Source organism: Lytechinus variegatus, chromosome 17 (assembly GCF_018143015.1).
Source record: "Lytechinus variegatus isolate NC3 chromosome 17, Lvar_3.0, whole genome shotgun sequence".
NCBI classification, from domain to species: domain Eukaryota; kingdom Metazoa; phylum Echinodermata; class Echinoidea; order Temnopleuroida; family Toxopneustidae; genus Lytechinus; species Lytechinus variegatus.
In genome coordinates, this window is record NC_054756.1 from 10,651,926 (window position 1) to 10,671,271 (window position 19,346).

Below are 19,346 nucleotides of genomic sequence, written 5' to 3' on the forward strand. Positions count from 1 at the left end.
TGGGCATGGACTGTTTAGCTTACCTGTGCACTGAGTGGCTGCGGTTGTGGCTGCTGAGGTGGATGACTTGCCATCTCTTGTTCTGACGGCTCGGGAGGAAGTTCCCTTCTTACCTCATCGGTGTCCTGGTAGTATTGGTTGGCAGCTGATGTCGTCGTCATCGTCGACGGGGCACTGGACGATTTCTGGTTGAAAGCTTCGTACAACGGCTGGCTTGCTCCTCCGTAAGGCTAAAAAGGGGGAAATCATAAGCAACATGATGATAATGATGACGATAGTAATGATAGTGATAATAATCATAATAATCATAACAATAACAATCATAATAATAACAGGCATTTATTCAGTGCCATCTATCTAGGAATACTCTATTCTGAGGCACAGTATTATCATTACCCTGGATTTAGCACGAGCTGTCATTTCCAGTGTTCTGCATAAAAGGAATTCATTGTGCCAGGTAACATAATGGGTACATCAAAGTGTGATCTTTAAAGGGTGTCATGATACCTAGAGTGTTTCATGAAACAAAATCCACTGATTAATATGTTCTTAGCCAATCAGCTGCACAGGTTTTGGTAGCTTATAACAAAAGTTTGTGAAAATCATGTATTATTTGTTTTATGAAACGCTCCTTGGAGCGAATACATGTAGCAAATAAAAGCCTCAATCTGAAACGTAGTGTATGGCAGAGAATAGTGTAAACATAAAAGTTGGCTTGACTTTCGTTATGCACATTCGATAATATAAGGGACTTTTCTATTACCGGTAGTTCTTTCTCAAAATATATATATATATCTATTGGCAAAGTATCTTAACACCAAATGATTCCCATTACTGTTATATTTCATTGTCCCTTCCAGCAGAACAGGGCGCAAATGCTTGTAAACATATGATTCATGCCATGGGCTAATTAGTTGGTTATTATAAGTGGACACTTAGAAATTATTAAAACAGCATGAAAATCCCCAAAATGAAGTAAATTTTGAACAAAAAAAACCCCCTATATTATAATACAATGCATATTTTTTTTAATTCAATTTGTCGTTACTTCAAACTGTTTAAAGTATTCTTACCTCTCTATTGCCATTTTGTCCTTCTTGTAAAAATATATTTCCTTCTGTTCTGCTGACATCAGGTCTCTATAAGAAATAAAGAGAAAAAATAGTTTGTAGTGGACTTACAGTTTCATTTGTGGTGCATGGAGGAGTAGATGCAATTAGGGTCAGCACTGAAGTTGTTTGATATGATAGTACCTTCATCAGAATCATAGGTATATAATGGCATCAACATAGTAATCACCACTTTCATGATCATTACCACCATCAACACTATCAACACCAACACTACTATCACCACCGCCATCATCATCAACTTCATCATCACCATCATCATCATCACCATCATCATGTTCAACATCATAATCATCACCACCATTGTCATCACCATCATCATATCATCATCATCACCATCATCACCATTATCATCATCACCATCATCATCATCATCACCATCATCACCATCATCATCATCATCAACATCATCACCACCACCATCATCATCTTCATCAATTATCACCATTGCCATCAACATCATCATCAACACACCATCAATCATCGAATTCAGCATCACCATCAATCATCATAAAACCATTTTCATTACAGTATCTTTCACCATCTTCATCACAACCATAACCGCCACTCTCCTCATCCATGGTCTCCTGTCTTACCAGTGTTTGTGCGCTTGTTGCCAGCCATTCTGAATCAGCCTCCGATTCCAATCTCTGCTTCCTAAGGGCATCTCCGATCCTTTCAAGCTCGTTCTGCTTCTCTTGTTCCGTTCTCTCCTGGAAGTAGATAAAAGAACAAGCAGCTCAATAATCAACTCCCATAATACACTCTGGCCTGTATTCTGAACTGCGGCTTAAAATATAACCCTGGTCTAAAGATGTGTTGAACTATGGATAGCACATTGTGATTTATTGTACAACGCCTACTTAGCTTGTTGTACGCGATCAAATGGGAGGCTGAATGTCACACATTCGTACCGTTGCACACAAGACGTACCATCCAAAATGTACCATTGCACTGCTTTAAGAGGTGACGTCACAATGCGATTTCATTGAATAAGGTGACAATGCGCGTACAGCCCGCTGGCTAAATGCGCAATGCTGTCCAAGATCATGTGCGCTTGTGGGCCCGGCTTGTGGGATTTTGCTTTTCGCTTTCAATATTTTTGCTCCCTTTTCATAGATTACTGCAGGGAAAAACTCTTGTTTTTTCATATTTTCGCTAGATTCCGAGGCGTTGTACAACACATATAGCGAATATTCTTATTCGTGCAATGGTGCGAGATTTCGCATTCGGTGAAAGAAAGAAACGCTCTATTCAACTCGGCTAACGCCTCGTTGAGCATCTTTCTTTCACCTTATGCGAAATCTCACACCATCGCACTCATGCCTATTCGCTATTTGTATACCATTCTCAATTAAACAAGGGTTCAGTTTATCAGCTCATTTGATATTCAAATCTTTCATAACTGTCTGGGAATAAAAAAATTCCCCATTAACACAAAAGAAAAGAGTATGGTAAAGGTAAGAAACTACAATATATACAATTTTTGTTTACCATGTTTCAGCAAAGAGTTTGACTGTGGTCTATAAAGTGGACTTCAGATTAAGGGCCTATTAACACAGGTTTTTAACATGTATAAGATCTGATTTTTTTTTAAGTATGAACTCGGGCAAATCATGTGTTCTGAAAATGGGAATTTTTTTTCTGACCATCGACTTCAAGTATGTGGTAAATGCCATTTCCTCTAGCAATACCACCCAATTTAATCTAAAGTTTTACAAATATTGATCATACTAGGCTACTGAATGGAAATCTGACTGGTTAAGAGAGAGAGAAAAAAAGGACAAATATTGTGAGGATAAGAAACTGTATGGGGAAGATCTACATTTAGCTCTTTCATTCCTCAGATCATTCATTGTATGATTGTATGATCCCAAAATACGAAAAAATACAAAGCAGTTCAATTTTTTTTCTCTTTTTTTTTCTTGGGGGGGGTTCCTGATACATCTACACTTAAACACAGATACCAAAAATCATCATTTTCACACTAAAAAAAATCACAATAAGTTTGTACACTTAACTCAATGTACATAAAAGTTGAATGCACCATGCATACAAGATGCGGGGGGGGGGGGGGCAACATTACATCAACTGATAATATAAGGGTGGGCTCAGGAAAGATAAAAGAAAAGATATACACAATAAAAATAAATCAAGAAAGAGGAAGAAAGAGAATGAGAAAGAGAGAAAGAAAATCATCATATGAGATGGTTTAAGGTGGGGAGAGGGGCTGATCAAGGATTTTCAAAAGGAGGGCATTTTTGAAAAGCAAAAAAACAAAAAAAAACAATTTTTTACTACAAAATGGAGGTTAGTTTGTTCCAGGACAAATTTGACAAGCAACACAAACAAAAAAGGCCTCACTAGTGTATGCAAGACATATTCCCCTGAAATATATTTGTTTTGCATATAAGGGTTCTATGACACTAGTGTGTGGAACTTTAAATTCCACACACTAAACAAATGACCAACTTCAAGCCTATTGCAACCCTGACCCCAATCCTACCGTACATCTTATATGAAATGAAGCCCGGAGCAAATGTCGGGCCACCCTCAAAAGAGGGGGGGGGGCACGGGCTGGATGTGCCTCTGCCTAAATCTGCCACTGGGTGGGGAGAGGGGATATTTATCAATAAAACAATAACAAATTAGCATGAGACAGAAAGCACGATGAAGAAGAGAGAAGGAAAGTACAAAAGAGTGGATTGGGGTATATATTTGTAAGAAGTTACATTAATACCATACTGTATAAAGGAAGATTTTTGTAATATCTGGAGAAAATACATAATTTTCTTTAAAACCCCTTGTTACAATATCAAAGAGAATGTTGCGTGGTAATGGGGCAGTTCTGTACAACTTCAGTTTCATGGCTCCAGGTTCACTATTAAACATACAAGTTCAATTTTCAACAAATAAAATCATGTCAAGGAAAGATGCGCTCTATCAAAACACTCTAAAACCGAAAGATTCCTCTCTCAAATGTGATGCATTTATATTTTACGCATCAATTGAAAATTTGAAACAACCATCACGATTGCAAAGTAACTGGTTACTCTGAAGAATTATGGAGATGATAATCTAGATTGGACATTGCCGATATAAAATCAATCACAAGATATTGTGTAACAAAGCCTGACTCACGCTTTGACAAAGTTACAAACATTGAACACATCCTGTGCAAATCCACTTTAATTTGACAAGATGTTTTACTATATTATTTCACCCTATTTTAACTGGACTATGGGCTCAATTTGACCCCCCCCCCCCCTTTAGATCTCAGCTGTAGATTGTGGGCCATGAAAATTTGCACGAGCGTAGAGCCAGATATACACTACAGGGGACTGCTGTTTGCATGTTATAACAACATTAGAGCTTTAGTGTTGTTGTTAAATAGGCTTTATACTAAAAACTGACATTTCTCTCATACATCTTTATCAACAACTTAAGGATGAACTTCACATTTTATACACAAATTATTCTCTGGCTTGCTCTTAATTCTTCACAAATAACAAACATTCAGCAAACTATAATAATAATCCAAGGGAATTTAAAAGGACAGTCATTTTTTTTTATTGTGAAAGGGGTACTGGAGGGGGGGCAGGGTCACAAGCATGCAACTACATGAAGAAGACTCCATTACAGGTGACTAATAATAAACTATTTAAAAAAAAACACAGCATACCTGAACATCTACAACTATTTTATAACAAGAAGGGAAGCAAACTATTCTATACATCGAACTGGTTTCAATTAGGCCTAGTTTCAATACTCAATATGCATTCACAAAATAGAATCCGGGAAGAAACACACATGTATCGGCTTAAAAATATCCTCAGAAGAAGCACTCTCACAAGTTCAAAAGTTGACTTACACTTTACAGGATACAACAAACATCCCCTATCTCTTTATCTCGTTTTTTGTAATATTGATGAATGTAAAACACTGGTAAGGGTGGAAAATGCATGAACCTTCCTCAAATATTTGGCAAATTTGATTTGTTTTTTGATGTAGAAAAGGAAGTTTAAGTGCGGAGTGCAACTGGAATTCTTGAAGATATTTCGCAGAGCCAGAGGCAGATTTTCTAGCACTGCATAATGGTACATGCTGCAAACAGAGAGAGAGAGGGGGGGACAAAGGAGGTTTGAAAAGCCAATGACTAGAGTATGACATCCTGTAGTTGGGGAAATATCCAACAAGTTTTTCCTCAACAAGGATGTTCAAACTCTGTTAAACAAATGACTCTTGATGAGGCAGGCAGACTACTACAGCTGACACTTAGGTAACAGTACATGGACCAGTTTGGAATAGCACCATCTTAAGTTGAGGTTGAAAAAAGAGAGTACCAAGATATGGTCCCAGCATGCACCATTCTCCACTAAAATCTTTCAGTTAATTTTTCAAGCTTTTCAGTGCCACATTTGTTTCATGAAATCATGTCATTATAGCAAATACCAGACACTTTGATTTGAATAGACTGAACTGATGAACTGGTGATGTTACCATGGTGGTAGTAAGTTACCCTATTAAAATGGTCAAGTTTCTATAATCTTATATTCTGTATGAAATGGGCACCAAGTGTGTTTCAATAAAGAATAATGCATTCTGTGTCTCTAAATCACCATCTGCTTTCTCCATCCCATCTTAAGATGGCGCTCTTCATCAACTGCATCCATGCAAACTGTCTCTTCAAACCAAGACCAATGTTGCATGCAACATACCCTTACCTCGCTACTCATGGGTCTGAGAAGATCCGGCATGACGTTGGATCGAGGGGTGGGGCTGTAATAGGGACCCTTGAGGGTGTTGGTGTTGGGCGTGGCCATGGGAAGGGGCGGGGCCTTGGCCTGTGTGCTCTGGTAGTGGTTCGAGGGAAGGTATTGGTCCCCGAGGATGTTGCCCGTGGAGGCATAGGTGGGGAAACCGGGTCTCGAGGGCTATTATTCATTTTTTATCATGTATCAAAAGTAGTCCAAAGCACCCCCATACAAGATAATGAGGATAAGGTAGGGTTAGGGAAGGGTTTTAAAAACAAGAGAAAAAGACAAGTACAAAACAAACTTTGTTAATTACCACATACAGAGAGAAAACAAGCCCATAATCTCAGATTTAATAGCCAACTGGTCTATAGGCATTTGGTCTAATATCTGTCTAGGTCTAATACATAAGCCAAATATCCTCAGAGTGCTTTATTGTTCTTTTTGTGTTGGTCACTTTTTCTGTTTACAGATGACCTAATGGACAAACCTCTAAATGTTCATACATTAAGGATACTTTGTGGTTATTATAACGTTAATCATTTTTATTGTTTAGAATGGCCTCGTGCACTGAAAGCAGCACGACATGCCTTCCTAAAGATACCCCAATATCAAGTTTCCTAAACCACAAGGTGAGATCAGGGGAAGTATTCCATGGAACAAAATGGTCAGTGATGCTCTGTAATGAGCTACTGATATCCTTACATCTGATTGGCTCAGAGCAAATTAGTCAGTGAAAAATCACTGACTATTTGCTTCATGTAACCTTCCCCAGCAAGGTGAGATCAGACTGTGATTAATCATGATCATTACTCAGGTTAAGGTTTTAAAACTGATTAAACAAATCACGTCTTCACTGACCTTTCAGGGGAAAACGGTGGAACAGTGATTCCAACTTTTCTTATAATAGCAAATGGGGAAGATTTTTACTCAAAATGGGAAAAAGACAGCATTTCCAATATAAGAACAAAATAAGTAAAAACGGAAATCATGCAAAAGAAATATGAGCTAAGATCAAATGATAAGATTTAATAACCTTCTGCCAGTTTCGTAGTGGTGAAGAGGTTTGAGAGCAGAGCCAATGTAAAAATTGAATTTTTGAAGTGTATTTGGAACTTAAAAGCTTCAGAACATATGATGCACTTATTAAATATCAAGTAGGGGAAGGCGGGGTAAGTTGTGACACTTTTTGCATTTTGCATGTTAGAATTGATATGACTAGTACTATTGTAGAAATAAGTACCTTGCCTTTAAATTTGATTCTTGGGAAATGTTTTTCACCTACATATAACTTTCTAACCCCACACTGAAAGTCATCGTGACCTTTGAAAAAACCAATGTCAAATGGCTCAACTTGCCCCATATATGGGGTAAGTTGTGCCACCGTCTGGGGTAAGTTGAGCCACAAAAACTACGTACAAAATGTATGGGGGGAGAACCAGCATGTCAATTTTTTGTTTAAAGTCTTTTCACTTGCTAATTCTCTATAAATACTAACATCCTTTAAAAGGAAAAGAGCAGTCATGTAAATTTGCTCCTTTCAGCCTGCATTTCAATCGATTTTTATGGTTTGTTTGTTTTTTAAGATACATTACCATAGGAATTACCATGGCTCAACTTGCCCCATGCTGTTTGGCTCAACTTACCCCAGTCCGAACTTAGTGCGATAATTTTGTATCCACACATTTATTATGCATCCATCATATAAACGACTATGACAAGAATGAAGATCCATACCTGGACTAACAATGTTGTTATCATGTCTTTACTATATTTAAAGACGTGTGTGTGTATAAAGCACTTATCTTTTTCACACTCTTTTTTACTTTTTTGGCTGAAATTCATACTTTTCCCTCTAAAAAACTACTTTTTGTTTCAAAGTGGAAAACAATGTGGTGGGGTTAGGGGTTATGTATGGGTCATCAATACATGACACCACCATAATAACTGACTCATTCATTATTGGCCTGGGGCTGGTGGCTCAACTTGCCCCTATGCTCCACTTACCCCGCCTTCCCCTACATGTAAAGGAATATATCCCACAGTATCCTCACCTGCATGGGCTAGCCTAAATCAGGGAATAATTTTACTTTGATTTTACTTTTATTAGCATTTTTGGTTGTTGGAGAAAAGCTTTCAATTATGTTCTGTACAGTCCTACAAAAAAAATACTTAAAGGAAATTTTGTCTTGCCATTCGAAAATGAAAAAAAATGGAGCAAATTGCGATGCAATACCAGGAAAATTATTCTCTTTAAATATTAAATTTGATAATTTCATTTTTGATAGAATACACACACCCATCTTCAACAAAGGCTACTAATTGCAGATTTGCTTTATAACAATCTCTTTCTCTCCATCTGTTTCTGCCTCTCTCTGCCTATACTTTAATCAACCCCCCCCCATTTTCTTATCTTATTCCTGATTTTTTTTCTCTATTTCTCATCACACAATGTACATTTTTAAACTCTCATACAACATACAGCTCTGTGGAGTCTCCTTGGACCACAAAAGAACATGGAATAAAAGTTTGCCCTAAGTTCAGACGCAGTCATATTTCATACTACATGTACAATGTAGATCTCTGTCTATACATGTATACAAAAACAGAATTTGGAATTAATTTATGTGTCTGATTATCTTATAACGAACACTTTGGTATTACAGGGCCAGAAGCAACCTTAAAAAGTGGAAAACTGCATATATCTCTGATGTTTTTCCTATACACAGTAAAAATGTTGTTTCAAATTGTGTACAACGCTGTGTACTACAGTATATGAAACTTACAGAGGTTGTTTAAACAATTTATACAAGTGTTCAAAATGGAAAACAACAAAGATTGAATTTCAATATTCAATTCTCATTAATTATTCAAGCTTGGTTGTTAAAAAACTATGGTAAGGTTTAAAACAGCTTTGTTTGAAATTTTGAACAGCATTTTGACTATGTTATGGGTTGAGAGAATGAATGTATTGTATACATCTGAGCAGTTGATAAAACTATACAGCAAAATCTGATAAAATGTTTATCATCAGGTCTCTGAATACAGATATTGTGTCTGAATACAGTAATTAAGTAATACCACCTTTTGGCATGCCTAGGTACATGTATGTTGCATTAGTTCCATTCCATTGAAAATGGGAAGCCAAAACAGAAGCGAAAATCAAATAATACTAACAGGAAATACCACTTCTAATTCTACCAATGTGATGTTAATGACCCCATAACAAGTGGTGTCTGATGTCAATTGAAAATAAAACAACTGTTTAGCAGCATCGGAAACGAACAACTCATACTTTTGAAGAGTTTTGATAACCTAACCTTGTAATTCTTGGAACAAAATGGGAATGTCCTGATGAGTGGTACCTAATATCACAAGATGACTTTTCAGTGCTGCTAGCTTTTTTATTATTCTTTTTTTTTAATTTAACACTAAAAACTATTCGTGTTTTTATCCAGCTTTATTTCAATCAAGAACTGCAAAGTTTATTGAAACATATCAATTTCATAGAGGGAAGTAGGTTTTTCAACAAAGCAACTTCTCCAATCCTCCAACTTAAAGACAGCATTTAGGAAAACCTGAATTTGGTGCAAAATCTATTTTTTTTTAATTTAAAATACACTGTAATATTCTTTTCTTCTAACATATTTCTGTGGACTAACATGATTTAAAACAAAAGCTTGGGCCTATTTCATAAGGATTAGCAACTATGATAACTTCGCTAATATGGCAATCTTTGAATGTGATAGGTAGCTCTTATTAGTAGTAGTTGCCATAATGGCAAAATTGAAAGGCCCCTGTACTGCAATGTACTGCTTTTTAGCAGCCTCCTCCATTTCCAACCTGATTTGTAATAATCTTGAATATAATTTTCTGTACAGGAATATTTGAAATATGTTTTGTTATTTATATATGTCAACATGTACAGAAGAAACTGTAATTGTTGAAAATGGAAATAAACGAATGAAATGAAATGAAAATTTGGAGGGTTTTTTTTTTCACTTATTCTCCCACACCATCCACACAAAAAATACACACTCTATTTTTGGTCAAGATAAGAAACAAACACAAAGGGCTGGATTGATTTTTCTAAAACTCCATCCAACTGGTAGGACAAATATTGAAAATGAATTTTTCATCTTGTCCGATTCCTTACCTTTGGGGGTGGTTCTTCGGGGAATCCCCAAGTAGAGAGAATCCGTCTCTTCTCTTGCTTCAGGGCTGCTTCCTCTTGCTCTTTCTCCTCCTCCAAGATCTCACTGAATAAGTAAAAAAAATCATCTTTCATTAATTCAGACATTAATATATGTGAATACTTACACATTAATAGAATACTGACTACATTAATTCAGAAATTTGTTGAATATTTACAATAGAATATTGACTACTGCGTGAAAATGAAATGCAGTTCAGTCTGCCTAATTCATATCTCTTTGAACCATGTGCAGACATCTGTCAGACTTTGGCAAAATTTGACTTGGGTGATATTCGACTTTAATAAGCAGTCTTATATCAGAATTATACATAATACAAGAAGGTACCAATAAGCTGCAGAGCATCTGTGTTGGGCCTAATAAGGATGATGCCATGGCATTTGATCCAAGAAAACTAGTTCCACAAATCGTAGCACGCACCACGAACCGTCCTCTCTGCGCACTTCGATGCGAAAGTTAGTTTTGCAGAGAACGCATTAAAAAAAAAAGGATTTTTAAAACCAGCAATAAGTGCACCTACAAGGAGAGCAAATTATTTACCAGTGTCTTTGTTCGATAGTTCAGGTTCCAAAGTTTCATCCCGTATCTTTACATTTCTTGAAGTGAATTATTTACGCCACAGTGGGCATCGTAACAGAGAGGACGGTTCGTGGTGAAATCGCGAGGCACGATAGCGCACTGTATCTGCGCAGAGAGGACGGTTTGTGGTGCGTGCGACGAAATGTTAACTCAAAATAATGATTTCTACAATAAATATGATCAAGTATGATACCGATTCCAACAATCACACATTGTGACCAATCATACATGTACATGTAAGGTTGATTTTAATTGAATATGACCAATGTGATAAATCATGTCAGTTCAACAACTATACATTATGATCAATCATATCAGTCACATTATATCAATTCACCAATTACACATCAAGATTTATCTTACAATTGACTTCTATTGTGAAATTAATCACAATATTAATGAAAAATCACACCTTATAATCAATTTCTGATTAACCCAATCAATCACAATATCAATAAAAAAAAATCATACCTTATAATCAATCATACAAATTATTTTTTATTCACAATATCAATTAAAATCATACTTTATAATCAGTTATAAGAATGATTTTTTATTAGCCCAATCAATCACAATATCAATAAAAAATCATACCTTATAATCAATCATACAAGGTCGCATTTCATAAGTTGGGTATGCAAAAAGGGTGGCGTATGAACAATTTTCCACACGGTGCCATGGATAAATTGTTGCTACATCACAGCATCTTGGCCAAATTTATTGAGTAATATCTCATTTTGAAGCTAGAACTATAGGCTAAATATATTACTATGAATTAGATCAATACAATATCAAGAACAAAAACTATAGCACATTAAGTTTGAAGTAACAGGGGTGGCGGAGCCGGTGGATGCGGTAAATGATGAAATATTAACTAAACCTAATTAACAACTTACTATAATATGTAATATGACTGATATCCTCATATTTCTGGGCGTTTTAAAGCAGGGAACTACTAAATGTCATAAAAATTTGACAATTTTGAAAATATGCAGCAATGGAATACATGTGTATGCAAGCTCTGATCTACAACCTTATCAATTAGTAAACCGGAGAGATTTGGTTAATTATCTAATTTGTAATCTTAATTTTTAGTACAAATGATGTGTATCATTGCAACAAACATTTCTACCCATGTTGTTGTCATTTTGCCAAGCATACAAATGACAGTGACAGGTATTTTGGGGGCCAAAATGTGAAATTAAATACTGTTAATTAATTAGTATAATTAACATGCATAACAGAATAGATAATTATATTATTTTTGGTACAGATTTAATCATTGATGTTTCAAGATTATAACTACAAAATACTAGGGTGATCCAATGTTGCATTAACTTTTGACACCATTTTATGTGCAGCAGGTCCAATTTGAGAAAAACGCATTTCAAAATTCACATTTACATAGACATCTATGTGATAATTAGCTGTTAATTAGTCATTTTAAGGAAAAATAACAGTATTTGAGACTTAAAACTTTTTCATTATTTAGAGAATGGTAATAGCTATGACATCAAAAAATAAAATTTTTGATCATTTTTACCCTGTTCGCAAAATTGGACCACCTTATGACATGCGACCACAAATGATTTTTGATTAACCCAATCAATCACAATATCAGTTAAAAATAGAGGTGGGCTATAGAGGGTGACATTTTCAGATCATGCTCATCACACCTTAGTTTGATGAATTAGTGCACACTGACACCATAATCAGAAAAAAAATGAAAAAAATTGCAAAATCCAGGGTGCCCCGGCCGAAAAACCCGAAAATCCAAGATGGCCGCCGGATTGCCTAAAAAACATGTTTTTGGCCATAACTTGGTCATTTTTTCATCTTTTAGCCCAGTTTTGGTGTCTAAACCTATGTTTTGGGGTCACTGAACTCATTTATGGTATTCATTTTAATACATTAGTGTTAAATTTCATGTTATATCAGTATTTTTTTCAAATTTCTGCTTATTTTCTCTAAAATGCGAATTCTTACAATATTAATTCTTACAGATGACGTGTGCATCACAATCAACAGTTTAAGCTTTCCCTTTTTTTTCTTGTCCCATGCCCATTATCCCAAATGTTATCCACTTTGTATTAAAGTAGGCCTATGCACAATAGTTCCAGCACAGCTCCCTTTTTCACCGCATGTAATGTATCACTATTACCACTTGATCTCCTCATTACTACAAACATCAAATAGGAGCATCTCTTAACAGTCAGCACATCCCTCTACACATGTGTTGTATGTGAGTCACACATGTGAAATATTTTGATGCAGGCAATATTATCTCTACCCTTGTTCAGCATGAAGTCAAGTTATGGCTTTGTGAAAATTTAATTGCATACTATGCCATACATGCCGACCCTGAAATCCTTCCTCAAGAAGAGTGTGGTCGGTTGTACATGTAGCAGCATTACAGGCACTGACAAAACAAGTATAGTTAGGACGGACACAAGTCATCCATGTGGGAGACCTTCGAGAGTGAGGTTGCATCTGCAGGGAAAACAAAGAAGCACAGCCTCTTCAATGAACACCAATTTGCTCAGATGGGATACACTGCTGCAGTCATTCTATATCACATCCCGGAGTATGAGGCGACATCGCAGAACATCAAATCCAACAACCTACTTGTTCAAGCCTGCCATCTGTACCTTGAGTGTGACTTAGTCATGATAGCATTGAAGATATTGGCCTGCATAACCCTGCAATCCTTAACATAGTGGAAGTCAACTCACAGAATGATCTAGTGACCATCCTCCCACATCTTAATGATGATCTGCTGAATAACAAGACAGACACGCTGTCTTTATACAAGGTACCATACTCTTTTCAAGTGGAAAATCCTGAGACCTTGTAGGCAATTATTTGCAGCAAATCTGTCAGCAAGCAGCCAAAGATTTGACTATTCGGAGAGGAGGTGAGTATGCATGATTTAAGCAAACGGCAGAAACAGGTTTTGCAGAATCTTTAACTCTAGAAACTCACACCAGAAAATCTCACCGATCTACGTGTACCTTCAAACAATTTGCAGTGTGAGCGGAATCTGTCAAAGTTTGACAAACAAGCAAAGCTAAGCAAAGCTTTCTGCTGCTGCTGCTTCTAATAGAAACTTCACTGCCAAGGGTATTTGAGATTATATGACCTTGAACAAGTCTGGTATAGTAAACTCAAAAAGCGACCCATATAACATTGCAAAAATGTTGGGTAAGAGTGAGCAGAAATGGGTGGAAGAGCAAAACATACTCTCGCAGGAAAATCTTTAGCAGAATGTGGCCCAAGCACAACAAGCAGTAGAGTACCAGGTACATGTATGTGCATAGGCTGTTACAGAAAAAAAAATGGGAGGTCCATTAACAAACGTTGATGAGCTTCAGGAATGCCAGGATAACCAGCATTCAACCAAGCTTAAAACTATGTTACGTGCAGAGCTGTCATATCACAGACACACGTCCCATCATCTAGACTACTTGGTGCGCCAACACTTGTATAAGGTCAACCAACTACCGTATGTGAAACAGAAATGAAGGTGAACTTGATGCTTCTATTGACTGGAGGAGAGACTGATAATCTCCCTGCCCAATGGGATCACAAAGTCAACTGCCCATTCAAACCTTGAAGAAAATACTAACGGACTAAGAAGTGGGCATCAATGAGTTCTGCAGTGTGAGTGTGATATGGGATTACGACGATGAACGAAACTGGTATACCTAATATCATGAGGGATATGAAATTGAGCACATGGAAAGATACCGGTACTTCAAAGATTAAAAGGGGCAGATCAGCATTAGCGCTAGAAATGGCCAAAGCAAGCTGATGTACAGACAGTACTGCCGATGCAGATTCTTCTGGCAATGTACCGGTAATGTATTTGGCTCATGGGATACATCTTCCAGCAGAAATATTGCATTTGTGCTTGACAATTAGCATATCATTCTACAATTAAATATGTATACCCAAACTGGAACTGTATAGTTCTCTCTCTGACTAGAGGTCTGATGACCAAATAATTGGTACTTTAATGCAGATACATTATTACATGTAGTACTGGCTCCAGTTACCATGCATGCCAGGCATGTATGCTGACTCCGAATTCACGAGCCACATACAGGTGTCTGCACGACAATGTATGTAGGTTGTTGGTATATTTCTCGATGTATTGTTTAAATAAAAAAAACTTTTAGTAGCTAGAATTTATTATTAGTAGTATCATAGCTAGCATGACTTAAAGAAAATACAGAAAATAAAGTAAAAAAAATTGCGGTTGGGGTAGGGGTGAAGGAGAGGGAAAATTTAATATTAAATATGGGGAAAATGTGAGTTTAATGTAGAAGGTTAGGTTTTACACCAAAAATATCATTTTATTCAATTTCTTTGACCCCTAAAACATGGGGTTAGACACCAAAATTATTACAATAGACCAAAAAATGACCGAGTTACAGCCAAAAATGTCTTTTTTTAGCCAAAACGGCGGCCATTTTGGATTTTTTACGTTTTCGGTCAGGGCACCCCGGATAACGCATTTTTTTCATTTTTTTTTTCAAAGGTGGTGTCAGTAGGCACAAAGTCATCAAACTAGGGTGTGATGAGCATGTTCTGAAAATGTGACCTAAAATTGACCCTCTATAGCCCACCTCTATTAAAAATCATACTTTATAATCAGTTATAAGAATGATTTCTGATTAATGCAATCAATCACAATATCAATTAAAAATCATACTTTGCAATCAGTTATAAGAATGATTTCTGATTAATGCAATCAATCACAATATCCATCAAAAACCATATCTTATAACCAATCCCAATGCAATCAATAACAATATCAATTAAAAACCATAACTTATAACCAATCACACACTGAATTACATAAATATGATCTACATTGTATCATGCTATCAATCCTACCATCACCACTCTTTTAAATGTGGAAAGAAAAAGCTCTAGCTTTATCGACAGAAGAAGACATGGGGGAACCACATACCAGCTTTCACATAGGCATGGCACGGACTGCCATCTGTGCCATTCCTCGAAGGGCAGGAAACTATAATCATCCTCCGCCTGAATAGATATACAGTCAGGCAACCACCTCATCTTGGTGGAGAAAAAGTCTGGAGTCTTTGACGGTACCCTCAGCCTCAGCCCCAAGTCAGAAAGCAGTCTTGAATTAAACAGGGTCATAACACGAGATCTCAGTTTGACAAAGGCTAGAAATCCTCAGCCTGTCCTAGAGTCGCAGATCCGACAGGAATCTTGTATTGAATATGGTCGCAACCCCATGTAACAATTGGAAAGACTAAAAGTCTTTATAGCAGGATAAGAACCTTTGAATGTCTTGGAAGACAATCTTACAATTTCTCCACGATAAGTGTTTATGGAGTCCAAGATGGAAAATGTGCCTGGGAGTCTGTCTTCAGAAGAACTTTGACCACTTCAAGCAACTTCAGCTCCTCAGTCCTCTGTTCCTAGTGACTGGAAGAAGTTTCCACAAATAACTTGTAAATCATGACAGTCCTCTTAGCTTCACAAAGCACCTGACCTGACACTTGCACTGACAAAGTCCTCTCATGTACAACAGTTTTAAATGTGTGAGCTCCTGAAAATCTCAGGACAAAATAAGTCAGTGTTCAAGCACCAGCAACAACGGTCAGTGGCTCTCCAACAATAAGTTCACAAAAATGTTGTAATACCTTTAAATAGCCCCTGAGCAAGGTCTGGCAGAAGTGCACACGACGAGCAAACCCCTTTCACCCGGTGACTAAGCCGAACCAACGTGGGATGTAGGGAAGTTTTTCCTCTACTTCCCACACAAATTGCTCACAATCACCTGAAAACCTGACAGGAATCTTCCATATTTCACAGAAATGAAAATTCACCAACAGTAAAATCATGTGACTAAAATTCCAGAAAACCCAGTCCATTGACATTTGAATTCCAGTTAAGGGAATTCCCCAATTTTCTTAACTCAAATACATATTTTCCATTACATCTGTCATAAACAAGATTGGATCATCAAGTACTGTTTAGATGTGAGTCGATCATGCAACTGACGGTATCACTGACGTCCCCTAGCATTTTATATCCTCCCGCTACCTGTCACGTTGCGAGGGAAATTGCGAGTGTCATTCCCGTAATCTGAAGGGGAAGTGTTGCATAAGATTCTACGTAAACAGACAATTATGCTGCTAGGTGCAGGACACTCCACATCATCACAAACAATGATATCAATGAATGAATGTATGAATGAATGCACATATACTATCCCATACATGTATTTCCGATTGACTGTACAGGGTGTCTCAATCAAAATAGGCATTGATGGTATTGCATGATCTTATGCAAAATGATTGAGATCGATGTGTACATGGTATCCAATGAATGCAAATGTACTGAAACAATTAATGGTATAGGGTGTCTCAATAAAAGTGTGGAATAATTTGATGCAGCATATATGTGATCAATGTATGTAAGTACATGGTGTCCAAATAAAAATCGATATTCAGTTAATGAATAAAAAGGTTTGATAATGAAGGTCAAGATAAATGAAAATGTCTGCATCTCAACCAAAAAAAAAGTGTTGAAGTATAAAGGCACCATCCTCAAAGTTTTTTTGTCTTCAACAGAACCTTGAAATAATGACTCAACATATTTTTAGAAAGAAAAATAAAATGTATCACCCATTCTACATCAATAGTGATAAAAATTGTGACATATTAATTAATAAGTGCCATAAAAATATAGAAAGGAAATAAGATATGTTCATTGAACAGTAAACAAAACAAAACTGACAGGAACTTCCTTTTTTAATATACTTACACGTACTTATAAACACATAGCACAACCATTTTTTGCTACAAAACACTTATGCGTATTTAATAGTTAATTTGATGAAATAAGATATTTATTTGGTAAAAAGAAGAAATCAAAAACAAAAGAAACGTGAATTAAGAAACTTATGACATTAAAAGTGAGATGAACTTTTCACTGTATGTCTCCCTTCTTGAAAATGTATTATAGTTACTTTCATAGCTGCATATATGTACATGCACAGCCAATGTGAAGGGGAAAAAAAGTATTCATGCATATTCATATACAGTGTACCCTATGCAATCTCACACTTACCAATAACGCCATCTGAACAAAACAAGCAAAAAAAGAATAAAAGTTGCAAAGGAAAAATTAAAAGAAGCATTGCATTGAGAGGGAACACTTGAACTTTAAAGTAAATCATGAGCACAAGACTTGTCAAGCACATAATTATGCTTTATCTTGAATTGCAAGGTACGCGATGGCAGCAATGCACAATGCAATGCAATGCAATGAGGTTTAATATTGGTCAAGCATTGATAGTACCCATTTTTTTTTACTTAAATGTAAATTACATTATACAGTGGTGCTCAAAAGTTGGTGAACTCTACCAGAATAATGAACATATTTTAAAGTTTTCAAGTTCTGCCATTTTTATACATTTAATTGTGAAAATCATGTGATAACATGACATTTCATAAAGTTTGTTTCTCTGGAATCGCAAAACATTGTAGTGTTGACGTCTGTACATTCAACACTCAGCATGAAGGAGTGCATTTTGTGGTAGGGTTCACTAACTTTTCAGCAAAACTGTGTACAAGGAATTTTTCAATGCGTTGATTACATTTTGTGACTGGAAATAAATGTCAAGTCTCAATGTGCAATCTCTGTGAGATATCAAACATGCAATGTCTTTCATTTTTTCATGTGTCATTTTATGGGAGATCAAAAAAAAAACTTATTCAGATTTGGTGATACCTCAACAACCTTGGACTAATTGCCCCACTGTCAATGTAGGCTAGCAAACTACATTTCTTTATTCAATTAACTTTGTATCTTTTAGTACACCTCAAGTATTCCAAAATGTCAAAAGTTGTAGTACACAACTCTCATCATAATAACTTCAATATGACGTCATATGGAATGATGTCATCAGTTTGACTCAGAGCCACTGTGTACAAATTATTTACACCTTTTTTTCCTGCCATGAAAAAAAATAATTATCTCTAGTCTCTACAATTAATTTCAATGCATCTCTACTGTGGAAATTGTTGCTGATCATTGGCAGGCCATGTCTGAAATACTGTTCATGTCACCTTATGGAGTCAAAAAATAATTGGAAACAGTGTTGACATGAGGGATAAATTAACTTATTACTCTCAGCGATCTTAGGTAGCATTTGATGATTGTTTTATGTCATGCAAAGTAGCAGAACTATCGCTGAAAGATTGAAAATCAATTAATTCATCAAGAAGCTTTGGCTGCTTGGCATGATTGATTGTGGATCCATGCAGGCTTCCCAAAGTTGTTTTACAAAATAAGCCAAATGTTGACTCTCTTCGTGATATTTTTCAATATGATATAAATTATCATTCTAAATTTATGATTCAAAATAAATCCAGATCAGCTGTGAATAGTGACAAGCCAAATAATAGATTTAAATCTAAACCCTGTGGATTAAAAATATAAAGCTAAAATATTTGAATTCAAATCTTTTTAGATTGAAAAGTTAATCATTGTGATTGAAAATAAATCGAGTATTCCCCTAGTCAATATTCATAGCTCAGCCGGTGTATTTACAAATCCTTGGAATTTAGAGTGTTCAAAGCTAATCATTCAATATGGACCACTTTTAAACATTCACCCTGTAT

General features: G+C 36.2%; 1 protein-coding gene across 5 annotated transcripts in view; it reads right to left on the reverse strand.

The window, feature by feature from the left end:
* Nucleotides 1-19,346, reverse strand: part of LOC121430748 (focal adhesion kinase 1-like) — a 139,549-nt gene that overhangs the window by 3,704 nt on the left and 116,499 nt on the right. For 3 of the 5 annotated variants that reach the window (XM_041628128.1, XM_041628129.1, XM_041628126.1), the window contains 6 exons: nt 17,791-17,802; nt 10,041-10,143; nt 5,855-6,064; nt 1,727-1,843; nt 1,074-1,139; nt 24-230 (listed from right to left, as the gene is read on the reverse strand). In XM_041628128.1, coding sequence (XP_041484062.1) covers nt 24-230; nt 1,074-1,139; nt 1,727-1,843; nt 5,855-6,064; nt 10,041-10,143; nt 17,791-17,802 — 715 coding nt within the window. The remainder of the gene's footprint in view (nt 1-23; nt 231-1,073; nt 1,140-1,726; nt 1,844-5,854; nt 6,065-10,040; nt 10,144-17,790; nt 17,803-19,346) is intronic. The other 2 variants (XM_041628127.1, XM_041628130.1) reach the window with 2 other exon arrangements.